General features: G+C 55.6%; 5 protein-coding genes across 5 annotated transcripts; 3 read left to right on the top strand and 2 right to left on the bottom strand.

Annotated features, from left to right (window-relative positions):
• Positions 1-2,018: 2,018 nt before the first annotated feature.
• GLOTRDRAFT_131773 (uncharacterized protein) lies at positions 2,019-2,858 on the top strand (the record flags this gene model as incomplete). Its single annotated transcript, XM_007870651.1, has 1 exon — positions 2,019-2,858. The coding sequence occupies one exon, from the start codon at positions 2,019-2,021 to the stop codon at positions 2,856-2,858; it is 840 nt and encodes a 279-aa protein (XP_007868842.1).
• A 726-nt stretch (positions 2,859-3,584) lies between these two features.
• GLOTRDRAFT_47201 (uncharacterized protein) lies at positions 3,585-4,704 on the bottom strand (the record flags this gene model as incomplete). Its single annotated transcript, XM_007870538.1, has 3 exons — positions 3,585-4,108; positions 4,173-4,529; positions 4,584-4,704. 3 exons carry the CDS (start codon positions 4,702-4,704, stop codon positions 3,585-3,587), a joined length of 1,002 nt encoding a protein of 333 aa, XP_007868729.1.
• Positions 4,705-6,316: 1,612 nt separating this feature from the next.
• GLOTRDRAFT_95430 (uncharacterized protein) lies at positions 6,317-7,299 on the top strand (the record flags this gene model as incomplete). Its single annotated transcript, XM_007870650.1, is given in 6 exon segments — positions 6,317-6,338; positions 6,428-6,456; positions 6,476-6,569; positions 6,625-6,659; positions 6,697-7,010; positions 7,098-7,299. The coding sequence occupies 6 exon segments, from the start codon at positions 6,317-6,319 to the stop codon at positions 7,297-7,299; spliced, it is 696 nt and encodes a 231-aa protein (XP_007868841.1).
• A 186-nt stretch (positions 7,300-7,485) lies between these two features.
• On the bottom strand, positions 7,486-8,294 carry GLOTRDRAFT_140251 (uncharacterized protein; the record flags this gene model as incomplete). Its single annotated transcript, XM_007870649.1, has 3 exons — positions 7,486-7,649; positions 7,704-8,141; positions 8,217-8,294. The coding sequence occupies 2 exons, from the start codon at positions 8,292-8,294 to the stop codon at positions 7,728-7,730; spliced, it is 492 nt and encodes a 163-aa protein (XP_007868840.1). The 3' UTR covers positions 7,486-7,649; positions 7,704-7,727.
• A 3,690-nt stretch (positions 8,295-11,984) lies between these two features.
• On the top strand, positions 11,985-13,803 carry GLOTRDRAFT_140250 (uncharacterized protein; the record flags this gene model as incomplete). Its single annotated transcript, XM_007870648.1, has 2 exons — positions 11,985-12,807; positions 13,341-13,803. Coding segments are annotated over 2 exons (1,284 nt in total), but the record flags the coding sequence as incomplete, so codon positions are not given.
• Between the last annotated feature and the right edge of the window lie 409 nt (positions 13,804-14,212).

Here is a 14,212-nt window from a genome sequence, read left to right as displayed (position 1 = left end):
GTCGTCGCCGCCGACGCCGCAGTGAGCAGCTCCGCTGGTATACATGGCCCTTCTTCCCCGTGTTATGATTTTCCCATGCTTATCTCATTCCATTTCCATTCCGAGCATTGCTATTGGACAGTACCTTTCTCCGAGTAGACCTTCCCATGGACGCTATCTTCTTCTCACACGTTATCTTCCTTGACTCACCTTCTACCAATGGGCGCCTTTGTATTTCTCATTTCTCTGAGTTACGTTCTCACAGGATGGCTTACGCGTCCTTTCTTATTGTTCTCTTCTTTGGGTATTAACCCCTATACCAGTTACTATATATACTGTAGGAAAACCCATGTATTCCTTAGTTCAACCTCCTGTTGAATACAGCGATTACCTGGACTCTTGACTTGACCGTTGGCATTGGCCCGGCCAGACCTACCTTTCAGTACGCTTACTGAGGTAGTGACGACATAACTGTTGGCACGTGGCCCAGTTATCTCAAGACGACTAGTTAGGACATCGCTTCCTAACACCCCGGTGAGCGTGTACTGTCGCAGGCTAGATGATGGCCGCAGTTCGGTCACTAAGGTGCGTCCATTCTCTCGATCCTGCGTCTCGACGAAGTCTAATACGTGTCTGTGTCGTAGGCCTGATAGTTGGTTGGTTGTTGTAAAGTGAGTATGGTACCCGTTGTACAATATGTTTACTGAATCTAAGATATCTCGATAGGATCAGTGTATCAACCACCTTGCCGCCATCTCCAGTGTCGAGCTATGCGAGTACGTGAGTGCTTCCTTGAGGCTGTGGTATGACTTCTACTGATCTAACATCTGGCAGGTAGTCTTTGTGTTGTTGCTGTTGGTAGGGATTTGAATAGGGAGCCCCGAGGAGGGGGGGGCTGGGGGATGCATGGTTCAGGGTCAGGGCGGGTATGACACAGTTTGCTGTACTATTCTACATAGAGAATATACAAATATGTTGGTGCCTCAACTGCATTGCACACTGACTGCTAGGGGTGCCAAAGCCAAGGAATGGTGGTTGGAATAACCAGATGGAAATAGACCACTAAACGGTTGGAAAATGTCATTTTTGGCCGTTGTGAGGGGGGGTCGAAATTCACAATTTGGTGGGACAAAATGATACGGTGTCTTTCGTACGGTAAGCGGACAATTTCAGCCTTCTACCGACCGAAATTGATTTGTCTAGCGAACGAATATACCGGTCGATTTTAGACCGGTCTCACGCCTCCAGAGCGGTCGTTCAAGTGAATGAAGACCGCTGGTATATTTTCGCGTGGGAATCCAGTATACGCGCGGATCTGTGACTGGTTGACTACAAATGGTCAATAATATCATGTCAACAATATGCACTTGACAAATGACTCTGCCTCATTCACTTGAACGACCGTCTGGTCACCAGCCTACCTGATGGTGTAGGGTGTAATAAGTAAAGTCGTGTCTTCTTCAAACCTCCTGCACTGCTCCATGTCAGCCTATCCTTGAGATGCTCAGGAACTTATATTATGGCCTGTTTATTGAACTTTTCATGGGTATTCCGCAGTTATGAACTGCAGCTCGCCATGAGGCCTACATGCCGCACAACCACGCCGCGGTTTAGCACTCCAGGGTACCTGTAACCTCTTACGCCACTTCCGCAGGAAGATGGTTCCCACTTCCCTGCTCTAGGTGGTGCCCTCTGACTGAATATGGTATCTACATACACCTACCCTTCATCTGCTGGTGCTTCAGAGGCAATGATAGCGAGCATGGTTCATCCTGTACCGTGTTGATACAACGTGCAGTTCCATCCCTGCGCCACTCCTAGAGCTTCCTAACATTTAACAACCCAACTTCTCGAATCCGAGCTCGTCGAGGGAGGTTAACGGGTGGCTTACTGGAGAATGTTTCCCCTACCCCGAAGCATACCAGCCTTGGCATAAATGCGCAAGCTCTCTCTTTTTACCCTTTGACTCTAATCCCCCCGCCTATGGGTTGAAAGTCCTCCGCGCTCCTCCTTATCCTTGCCTACCCCGCCCTCTCAAGATGCTCTGTGCGTCTCCAGACCATTCCTCCTTTCTTCGTATACCCTCCCTCCTTTCCCGTCATGTGCGTAAGCCGCTTCACTCGATCCCGAACTGGCCATCCCCTCATCACAACAAATGCACCGAGCCGTCAAACATCTGCTCTTACCCGAACCCGCCGCAGCCCGTGAAGAGAACGTACGCGTGCCAGGGCCCCGGTTGTTCGGGGACGTACACCGTGAGCTGGTGTATGGCGCGTAAGGCAGACGGGTATTACAGGGAGGTCTTCAGGATACGAAGGGAAGTAGTGGCAATGGGTGCTCAGGTCAATGACAGTCGGGACAGCGCCGGGTCGGAGGAAAACGCAAGTCCCGAGAAGGGCATACCCAGACCGACGCTCGGGGACAGGAGCTTTTCATCAATGGATATACCAAGGAGAAGTCTGGGCTCGCCAGGACTCTGCCGGACGACTAGGCAGGGCGTGCTCAACGGGTACGAAGGTCGGTGGCGGAAAGCCCAGGAGTATCTGGAGGACCAGATAGAGCAGCAGTTATACCCGGACAAGAAAGTCCGGCAGAGGTGGTACGGTTGCGCACTCCTAAGCGTTCTTGGTACCTTACTTATTTCATATTATGGTATCACAGGATATAGCCCCGGCGCGGGATATGTGATATGCAGCCAGGATCGAGTGCTGGAGGCGCTACCTGGTCGCCCTTTCATGATGCATGATGAAGAGCGTACTGCTGTCCAGGTCCTCGCGGCGCACCTGGCCGGAATGAAGGCCTTTCAGTACCGAGCCATCAAAGAAAGGGGTGGCGATTACGTTCTCGCATATCAGGCTTTGGGAGCTGTAGAAATCTGACGGGAACTTCGGGTTCTTACCTTAGGATTATAGGTTCATGCATTCAGCGTCTCCGCGCACCTTACTGGGAGGAACAAGCATCTGCCCATCCACGACCTTCCGATTTAGTCACACCTGGATCTAGTTTCTCGACTAAAGCTAGCAAGAGGAAGAGATCTTGGTCCAGAGACAAATTTTCAAAAAGTGATACAATAGGACGGTCTGAAGCTCACTCTGATAGCAGAGTTTCTTCAAGCTCGAAACTTGAAGCAAGATCAGTCGTCGAGGGTATGTACCGTAGTGGTCTTTGTGGGGCCCGCAACTCCGACTCGCTCCGCATACGTTGTAAGTAGTCGGAACGCTTGCGATTGGCTGCGACATATGCACATCCGACTTAACTCCGTTTGGTTCGGATCCATCAACAAGCCATTCACTGGCAAATTCGGTGATCTTCATTCTCAAAACAGCATACATAGAGCTGACTCTACCGCCTCTGTGCTCGTGTGTCTAGAAGCATTTATTCTTCCTGTTAGAACGAGACAGCGCACACGCATGCCAGTCCCACACTTCCACCACATCCGGAAGGCTCTATATCGCTCAGGAAGTGTATTGCCGGGTTCGCAGAAAATGTCGCTGCTTGAACGTGGGCGGATCGTTAATTGCCTTAGCAGTAGTCTCCCAGAAGGTGACAGGGTCATCCCAGTGAATCTTTCCACGGTTATGTCAGCAACGACAGAACTGTAAGGTTCAACGCACGATACTCACAAAATGATTCCCTTCGAGATACTGAAACTTGATTGGCCGAAGCCCGATCCCTTTCTCGAGACATTCATTATACATCCTCTCCGTTTCGCTGAATCCATACAGGCATGACCCAAGCGTGGATGTGCAAACCTGGAGGACAATCTCTACATTCGGGAAGATCTCGCGCGTCACTTCCTCATCAAACAACGCCTTCTCTGTCTGCTTCCGCAGCGCGGGCTGCATAACAGTCAACATCGGCACCTCAAGGCGCACAAGCGCTGCGGAGTCGCAGTTTCGCGCACACTGCTCCGAGGTCATGGAGTCGATGGATGCCCTCTCTGTCCGAGAGGAGAAGTCGTACTGCATAATGTCGCGTGTGGAAAACTTGGACTGGTCGTAGTAGCTGGAGACCCAATGCGGCATCATTTTGGCTACGTCGGCCGGTGTGGGGAAATCGGGGTTGTACCACGGGAGGCATCTTTTGAGTTCGCAGGGAAGTTCGTAGCCGAATGCGAGGTGTGGTGGATCTGTAGGAGGCAACTTATCAGTGACTAAAATCCAGAATTCCTTGACAGAATCAAGGGCACCGACCATAGAGTATTAACATCCGATAGTAAGGTTTGAGCCTGTCATATACCCGTTTGGGAACCTTATCAGGGTGTCCAAATAGAGCGATCGCCCAAGCACAGCCCATCGACCAGCCCAACACGGCGAGCCCACCAGATTTGCCGTCGGAGCTGACCGGCGGGATCTTATGGGTTTCGGCGAACCAGACAAGGAAGTTGGCCACTTCCAGGGCGGCGCGCACCATAAATACTATGCGGCCTGCGTTCAGGTCTTCTAGCTCCGAGTCTGAGTACTTCGTAGAGCCAGCATAGTCACGTCGGTTCAAGGTGACCAGCCGGATATTGTCCTTGCCGGCTAGCGGAACGACCTTTTCAAAAGTACCTAAGAAAGAACATAATCAGAAGTCAATCGAGACTGGGCGCTGCAGATCCTCACTTCCTGTGAATGCTGAGCCATGGTATATGACCAAGGTAGTATAGTCGTCCGACCCTGGAACAGGTCCACTGTCCGTAAAAAATATTTCAGTGCCCTTGGAGTCGATGATAGCGGTAGACATCCTGGGATATGTGTAAGGCGATACGTTAGAAGGCAGCAGCAGCACACTTCGTCTTTATGTGGGCCATAGCAGACAACGGAGCCGAAGGCATCACCATAAAGTGGAGTACACTGGTGGTGCTTTCAGATATGGTCTTCAGATATCAGCCAGGCGTTCGCAGCAAGTGTGCTCCATATCGGACGCAGAACTCTGAGTGCAGGTTCGGTGCAGCGAACCATCCTTGATATGATGAGTGGTTTCCAAATACGGAGAACGGAGACAGTCCAGATATGAGGAGAAGTAATTGCAGTGTGGCTACGCTCGAGACGTGAGGCTCTAGGATCTAGAGTTGCGATGACACAACCACAGAGTGCAATCAATATGAGTGAATCCATCCCAAGAGCTTCTTTGCACTCGTAAGGAGCGGTAGAAGCACAGCAGCCTTTCGCGGCTCCAGCCGGTTTCCTCCGCAGATGTAGCGGAGCGCTTACCGTGACGATTTGATGCCACATACTTCCAGCTCAGCCACATACTTTCAGCTCAACTCATAACCCACAGATGCTGACGTTGCTGTTTCCCTACGGTCTTCAAGTTCCAATACACTAAGTAGTACTGCTGTGGCGCGTGTGTGCCCTCTGATGAAGCACTACATAAGTCCCAACGGGCATGTGGGAGCAAGCGCTTAGCGCACGTCGATAACCGACTCGAAGGATAGACTATATCCGAATCTTGGTCTCATTTATTGCATGTGACAAGAGTCATACATAGTGCTACTAGTAATAGAACCTGAAATACTTAACGATGCCAAGGTTAGATGAACTTTGTAGCTTTGACCCTAAGAAGTGGAGAATAAAAGAGAAGAGAAGACGGTAGTATAGAAGTCCCGGACGTTGTATAGCTTTCGTGCGTATTCCTAAGCACCGTCTACTAGATTCAGGTAACGGTAAACCCGCGGAGATTGTCAGGCAAACCTCAGATGCCACCCAGGGGAATCCAGAAGAAAGTACCTTACTGGTGAGTGTGGATCGCCATATCGAGGGACGATTACTCATCCGCATGTTCCCAGTGATCCTTGGTCCGTTGGCTCATCAGCAATAATACTCGTAAAGACAAGATCGTCTTCGATGGGCCTGCCAGTGCGAGAATCGAACACGTCATGACAATCTAAGTTCGACTGACCCACACCCACATAGCGTATGTCCGTTCACCTCGCCTTGAAGTCATGTGGCTGGACCTGCGGATATCTCTTCGGGGTGTTCTGAACCAGGTTTCCTAGATAACCAGGACAGACAGGTGAGGCCCTCCGTGTCTAGTCAGCGCGACTGTGGCAAAGACGGTGATGGTGATACGACGCAGAAAGCACGTTCCGATACTAGCGTGGCCGCGAATTCCGCATAACGAGCTCTTGTGATGGCAGAAAGTATTGAGCTATGGTCGTCCTTCGCGGCGTCGACACTGTGATACAGCCACGCAACTTCAGGTCATCAGAACGAACACGAAGTGCGTGAACACGATTACCTGGACTGAAATTGATCAAGTCTGGAGGACGGTAAATAAATAAATAAAAACCTGCTTATCGGCGGCATTCGGAGAGGTCATTGCGCCAGAGATATCAGTCCCTGGAGGAAATCCAATGTCTGTCATTCTCCGCAACCGTCAGTCTGGACTTGTACTCCTTTCGGTCCACAATCAATCGCTCGAGGCGTAAACCCGCTTGAAGCCTGAATGCAATGAAACTCATCAGTTGGGCGACGTGAGCTGGTGCATGGGATGGTATGTACAATACTTGTAGTCTCTTGTGGCCAACAAGACCACGCCACGCCCCGGCGAGCGCATCCCCAATTTCCCAGGAGAAGCGATTGACCTCAGGGAACGTCGTGGGGACCGTATATCGTCTCCTGACACTTTTTGCTGTCCTGTCAAAGCGTCCACTATTTGCAGGGCGATTGACGGTGATTCTACGGGGTCAAGAAGTTGTGAGTTGTTTGATACTCCAGCGTCAAATATAATGAGCTGGCAGAGTCGGCACCCGAGGGCAGACCATCATACCTGGATGGAGCTCTCATCCAGTTCGAGCGCCTGCAGGGAGAGCACTGGCACGGGCCGAGCATCTCAAGCAGTCCGTCGTCAGCCTTTATGAATTTCGTGCAACTGTCGGAGGTTCGCAAGCCTGTTTCGAAGAACGTTGACCGGGTACCGGATGCCGGAATCTCGGGTTGGGCGAGACCCCCGCGGACACAGCACCATCCCAGAGCCCCCCAGCGTCAGGGATATCAATTTAGAGCGACGAAGGGGCTCCAAGAGAAGACCTCCTTCATCAGCGGATCGTGAGTGTCACCTGTGCTGTAGGGACGAGTTCCCAGCTGTCAGGATTTAGGTGAGCCGCGTACTAGTACATGAGCGTACCGGCGTAGGAAGATAGCGCCACTGTTGACGACGACCAGCCTGCGCAGTCTGGGAACGTGTAGCGAGGCAGCCCGCGATTCCGGGCACAACGTCAGGGGGGCGCGCGCCGTTTGGCCCGCTGCCAATGTCCTGCACTGCGGCGTCACAGTGGACGGGACCGACTTTCCGTACGAGTCTGCTGCGACCACGGACCGCGCACGCCCGACGTAGGCAGCGGGTGCTGCTGAGAAAACGGGCGTTGGGCAAAGTATAAGCTACGAATGCGGGCGCAGAGGACGGGCTCCCGGGAAGGGAAAGCGATGCTTTGAGTCCACCAACTCAAGGCGCAGATGGGGATCAAGCGCTGTATTCTCTACGAATTCTGGTTGCGACTGCGTCAGCGACGTCTTACGTCCTCGAGGAGACAGCACGCAGCCCTGAGTTGTATATCCGATGAGATAGCCCAGCGCATACTAGTAGACCATATGATACAGAATAAGATACGATACCCGGTAACAAAGCAATGTCCGTACACCCCGTTCTACATCACACCCTCAAGAATATAATGGTTGAGATACATCCTTGCATTACGCGCACGTCAGAATGTCGCGACGACAGGCAGAATGCGCACGTACCCGGCCGCCACCAAACCGTCCCTCCTACTTCCTCCCAATAAGCGCCGACGCCGTCTGACTCGGCGCGGGAGTCGCCCCAGAAATCACCGAGAGAACAGTTGGCCCCGGCCCCGCGTCCGAGCCCACGCCCTGCGACGCGCCGCCAGAGCTCATACTCGCCGCGGCCGCCGCCGAACTACTCGCACTCGAAGACGCACTCGAGGAATCAGAATGGCGGTGCTTCTTCCCCACCGTCCCGCCGACCGCGCCGCCGACCACCGCGCCGAGGACGACGAGCGCCAGGAGGGCGATGAGCGCCGCGCCCTTGCGCGTGCGCCAGAATGGCGCTGTGGTCGCGGCGTGTTGCGGAGGCGCTGGGGGCGGCGGTTGTTCTTTGGAGTTCAACGAGAGCGGCGGCGGGCTGTCGCCCTTCTCGAGCAGGTCGACGTTGTACCCTTCCTACATAGTCCGCGATTGTGAGTAGCATCAGCATTCCTGCGATGTCGGGCACAGCAACACATAGCGCGTGCGCACCTGCCTCTCCGCCCTGCTCGCGGCAGGCGCGCTCGCCAGCAGATCGCTGTCGTATCCGTTCGGGCGCGTGCTCGTCATTTCTGGGATCGGGGAGGACGGCGGCGGTGGTGGTGAAGACGATGCCCAGCTTACACGTGCGCGGGCGCTGTCATGTCATTTGGAGGGAAAGGGTCGGCGCTTGGGGGCGGCGGTGCGCTCTTTGCACGCTTGTTCCTGGATCGGCAACGGCGTCTCGCAGGCGCTCGTCCGGAGGCGCCCGTGTGGCTAAAGTGCACGGGTGGCGGCATCCAAAGTACTGTAACTGACATTACAAGGCCATCCAGACTATCTATGTTACAGGTTGTGCTTTAAAGGGAGCTGGCCGAACTGCCTGACACGAGGGTGCACCGAGGTTTGGATTTGTAGAACCCACTCCGAGAACGTTCAATGCACACAATTGCGTGCGTTCATACTACCCACAAACCTGGATTCCTTTCGTCGGGCGTATAGCGTTACACGGTCCAGCCGGTAGCCTGAGGCCTGCCTATGCTTAAGGATCGGCATGCACCAAAGCGAGAACGTACGCAATCAGTATCATCCGGATCACCCAGGCGAATCCTCCCGATCGAGACGAATGCTTGATGCTAAGGACGCGGAGTTCCGAAGCACCTACGGTGTCAAAGAACACAGGACATAGTAGACGCTTTGGCGCCCCACGCCCGTGACAACAGGCCTGCCTAGACTGCAATGAGATGGTAGGGCCGCAAGTTACCAGGGGATTAGATAGTTAGATTGATAGCTGACTTTGAGCTGGACAGTCCGTTACATTGTCAGTACAAAAAATGGACATCACCCGCTCGCAGGCGGCACACGTGGAGAACCCGAGATGGATGCAGTGGATTGCGTACCAGGCGGGGGAGGACGTGCGTGGATTGGGAAGAGCGCGACCAGGTCGGGGTCGGGTTAGGGTTCCTTCAGCGCGCATCCCGGCTGCAAGGCGATCCAGGTTCAGGCAGTCTGCCTTGCCCGACCATGCGAGGATCTATGCAGGGAAGACGTCGTCCTTGTTGTATGCGTCCTATGCCGTCGGCAGCGCTCGTGTGCGGATGGGGATGCTGACCTCCTCTTCCCCGTGAGGAGCACGCGTATGTACCAATCCAACCGACGATCCTGATCCGCCTGTTCAACGTTCAGGGCAACGACGTACGTACATCCAATTCCTCCTGGCAACCCAATCTTGTACTCACCTACGATTTTGACACGTAACGGCCTGCTCGTGAGTGAAGTACGAAGAGACGATCAGCGTCTCCTGATGATGGCTGATCGCGGCGCGCAGCAAAAGGACGCGCACCTTCCTAACTGCGACGTGCCATTTGCCATTTCGCGCCCATTCTCGATGAAACACGGTAAGCCCTTGTGCATTGCTAGGCTCTCGCCGCGGGAGAAACCTGGCCTAAGCCAAGAGGGGGCTCGGAATGTGAAAGGCCGCTGAATGTGAACTGAAACATCGCGAGGACTTACAACGGGAGAATAAGAGACGGTGCCAATTCCGAGTCTCGCTCCCCGGCGACTTGAAGAGCCTATTGCACGGCCATCCACACCCTCCTGCAAATGAACTGACAAGCCGCCCTTCCCCTCCCAGGCACGCTTGGTCAGCGAGCGCCCACACCGGGCCGTGCCAACAAAACGGGCCAGCAAGATCCCGGCACAGGAAACAGGAGTGGCCCGGGTCCGCTACGAGATCCCGCTGCCTGATCAGTTCCGTTGTGTGCTGCTCCATCGCCCCGTCGGTCGGGCTTGCTTGCGCGACTTTGTGGACGTGTAGCGCGGGGGAGGGGGAAATTGCCTAACCTTCGTAAGTATATGCAGGTTCGTTGTATCGTCCAGCCTGAGGTTAGTCTTCGAATTCGGTGGGAACGTTTGGGTTCTTGCGGGGACAGACCTGGATGACTCGGATCCGTATCGTTTACAACTCGAATACAGAATCATGCATAAGTATGGTCAGCTTGCTTTCTGTTCCGCCTGGCGGTGAGGAAACACCTCCCGCGCCGCCTTTAATGTCCGAAGTGCGTACAGCCTCGCAGTGAGGACGGCATTAATTCCGAGGTTCATCTGCAGCTGTGATGTAGGGGTAAGTGTGTAGGAAAGGAGGAGAGCTGATATCCCGAATCACAGGGTATGAAAATCGTGCATGGATATTTCGATTCGGTCTCTGTTGCTCCGAGTCGCAAGTGGGTGCTGCTCATTTCGTCGGTCGGTCTATATCATCCCCGTCGCAGTCATTCAAGAACAGGACGACGCTGATCTCGGACCTCCACAATCATTTCTGTACTGGTAAATGAAAGGCTGCGTGTCCCTTCATCTGCGGCTATCGTGATGTCAGTGGCGAGTGCGCAGTTTCACGAGGAGAGCTGGCATCATGTTGTAGGGCTTGTCCCGGCAGTTTGTGGATAATTCGGGTGGTCGTCTTGGCTTCTGGATGCGTAGGTGGTCATTGACTTTTCCTTGCTCGGTGGGGAACTGGTGGGTGGGTGGGACTGTCCGTTTAACTCGAAGCACCTTGACTACTTCCTGACAGTATGAGGGTCGCGCTCAGTGTCCTCTGCTCGTAGAAGGTCCACGATCCTGGATACGCAAACGGGCGAGCAAGCCCGCATGTACACCTCCACGCCCGTCTTCTTCGGCGACGCTGGTACTGGTGTCCGCTGCGCCAGAAAGAAGAAAGTTACATGTCGACAGCTGGTGATAGCGGTAGGTGTTCCCATCGTGCTCGTCCCCGGGTCACTAATACTTCTCTTTGATCATGATAGATGTGCAAAATGAGAAAGTCTTCTCTGGATCAGGACGCCCGCGTGAGGGATCATTCTTTATCATTCGCTGCTGACAGATGAGCAGACAGGGGGTCCTGCAGTCCTCCGTGTGATTGAGAGACAGTGAAGGTGTCTACTGTCATTGACTCAGTTTCCATCGTACAAGAAGGTCTCGCCCCCTCGAACAAGGTGATCTACAGTCCCCTTTCCAGCAGGCGAGTTGGCGTGGCATTCATCTGATTTGTCATCCCCTGCTCCGTCTGAACGAGTTGTGATGCGGGTGCTGGCTGGTGCCCGCATCATGGCTGGTTCGGGCTGGTGTAATTGTGGATCCATGTTGATTGGCAAGTGCGGGATTGCTAGCGTCCCTATCGTCCGCTCATGGCGAATTGGAAGGTGAGTATCCTAGTTTGCTATGATCTACCCTCAGCTCTGCATTCAGGGTACCATTCCAAATCATCCCTATCACCATTCTCTTGCATCTGATCTTCTTGGTCCAGCGGTCAACCGCGATGAGTATGAAGTCCTGCCGAAGATGCGGTGATAGGTATGATCCGATCCACCTTGCGGACCAGGGAGATCTGGTGGACGCACTGTTGTTCGGACCCGAGAGAGGAGGTACGTTGGGTGGCTCTCCTCCATGGAAGACTCTTGCACGCTCTGGTAATACTGTTCTCACTATAACGATGCGTGTCGGTGGATTGTTGAGTGTGAGGGCTGTGTGCTTCAATCTCCCTTCCCTCTTCCACTGTAACTTCCCCGGACCCCCGGGCCATTCGTCGGAGTCGGACCCCCGACATCGCGTTGTAAAATAGACGGGTAGATTAGATCTTGTAATAAACAGGATGCATCGGAGTCCCAAAGCGCGAACCCGCCGCCCTCGCGCAAGCGTCAGCTCTCGTTCAAAGTCCTTCGTCGTCGCCCCTCTTAGCTTCCGGGCTGCCACAGCCTGCGCGGCAAGCCAGCATTTACAGCCACAATGGACGTGCTCGCCCACCAGGACCAATATTTATCAGACATGCACGCGCCGTACGACGCCTTCGACTTCGACGCCGCCGCCCCCAACAGCCCCAGCGCCGCCCACTTCCCGCACACGCCCTCCTACAACGGCTCCTACCAGAACTCGCCCTTCAGCGACGCCCACTCCGACCTCTCCTACGACCCCCACGACCTCAGCATCGACATCTCCGCCGGCCACTTCATGAGCGCCAACGCCAACGGCAACGGCGGCGCGCTCTTCGAGGGCGCGGACGCCGCCGACGTCGGCATCACCGTCGAGGGCCCCGGCTTCGACTACGACCCGCGCGACTACGACGGGCCCGGCGGCGGCACAGGCGGCGGCTTGTTGCTCTTCGGCACCGACTTTGGCAGCTCGCTGGAGAGCGGGGGGAACGAGGTCTCCGTTGCCGTCACGCCGCCCATGGACCAGGGCTCCCCGCACTCGTTCGACCACTCCTCGCCAGCCTCGTCGTACGGCGAGGGCAACAGGAGCCGTGCCTCGTCGGTCTCGTCGCAGGGGCATCACCATCAGCAGTTTGACTCGTTTCAGCAGTCGATGATGTACGACCAGCGCCCGTCGCCTCCGCCGAACAAACCACAGAGCCCGCCTCAATTGCTCATCCCAGAGGGATCACCGAATATGCCTGCCGGGATGGGGATGCCGACAATCAATGCTCCAGACGGCGAGGGCGGAGGCATGGGCGGTCCCCAGTTGCACATCGTCCCGGCAACCCCTGTTAGTGGAGGAGGTGTCGGGACGGCGGTGAACGGATTCCAAGAAACACTGGAAAATCTCAGCAAGGGTGAGTCTCCTCTTCCAATTGCTTCTCTTCTGTCTGTCGATGCGGCATGGGCGGTTTCGTGTCTTCATCGCGTTGCCTTGGCGCTGCCGTGAGAGAAGCTCCGGATGGCCGTTATTCTCCAGAGTTTATACAGTTCTACGAGACAGTAAGAAGGCAAGAGCGAACCCGGGCTCGCCGTCATGTGCACCCTTATAAACATCATACTAGCGGATGCACAGTCCGGGGCGTGCTCATTGCCCGACGAGCGCGGAGCAGTCCGAAGCACGCAGCTGTGTCGGGCGTTTCCTCATTTATCTCGTATCCATTCTCTGTGCGTCGGACGTGCGCTAATTATGTTGCCTTCTCTCGCATCGCTGTTCATCCTCCTCCGCCTCTCGGCCCCATCTTCGATCTGATTCGCTACGCTGATCTCTGATCGCGCGCGGTGATATCCCGCTCCTCCGATCCCGACGACGTGTCTTCGAATCTATGCATGAAACGTCGCAACACCCCGCCCCGCGTACAAATACGCTGGCCCCCGCGCGCACATACAGGCGCACCCTCCAACAGCTCGTGGCAGTCTCCGCCGCAGGACGACGCCCCCGACGGCGCAGCGAATCTCAGCGTCCCCTTCGGCACAGCCTCCAGCGGAGGCGGTGCGTTCGTCTTCCCGAGGCCACAGCCCTCCCCGCGGACAGCCCCGCAGACCCTGCCAGTTAATACCGACCCGCAGCCCCCACAATCGACACCCAACACTAACACCAACAGCAACAACAATATTTCAGTCAACACGAACAACCTCGGCGCGTCGTCCTCGGGCAGCTACCTCCTCCCGCAGAGCCCGAGCCGCATACGCAGCAAGAGCGACACGAGCCTGCGCCCACCGCTCTGGAGCAACGCGGGCATGGGGCAGTATTCGATCCAGCAGCAGCAGTACCAGCAGGACGCGTCCGCGGTCGACATCGACATCGACGGCGCGGGCATCCGCATGGCGGACGTGTCCCCGCAGCACTCGCCCGAGCCGGGGCAGGCGTCCTTTGGGAACATCCTGCACCCGCAGCACGCGGGCATGCAGCACGGGTACTCGTTCGGCCCGCCGTCGTCGGGGGGCTTGATGGGCGCCGGCGGGAGTGCAGGGGGAGGGTTCCTGAGCCCGGACATGGGCATCGGCGCGGCCAACCTCAGGAGGGCGAAGAGCGACGGCGGGAGCAGGATGGGGCACCGGATGGTGCGCAGCGAGGATTACGGCAGCGCGAGGAGGCAAGGGATGGGCATGGACGATATGCTCGGCGGCGGGATGGGCATGCGCGGGATGGGCATGGACCTCGGCGGGCTGGGCATGGGCATGGGCGGCGGCGGCGGCGGGATGGACGGGATGGGGCTCGGCGTGTTCCCGCCGAGCTCGCACCAGGAGTTCATCTCGCTG

Source organism: Gloeophyllum trabeum (assembly GCF_000344685.1).
Source record: "Gloeophyllum trabeum ATCC 11539 unplaced genomic scaffold GLOTRscaffold_00012, whole genome shotgun sequence".
Classification (NCBI taxonomy): Eukaryota; Fungi; Basidiomycota; class Agaricomycetes; order Gloeophyllales; family Gloeophyllaceae; genus Gloeophyllum; species Gloeophyllum trabeum.
This window is presented reverse-complemented; position numbering and strand designations above follow the sequence as displayed.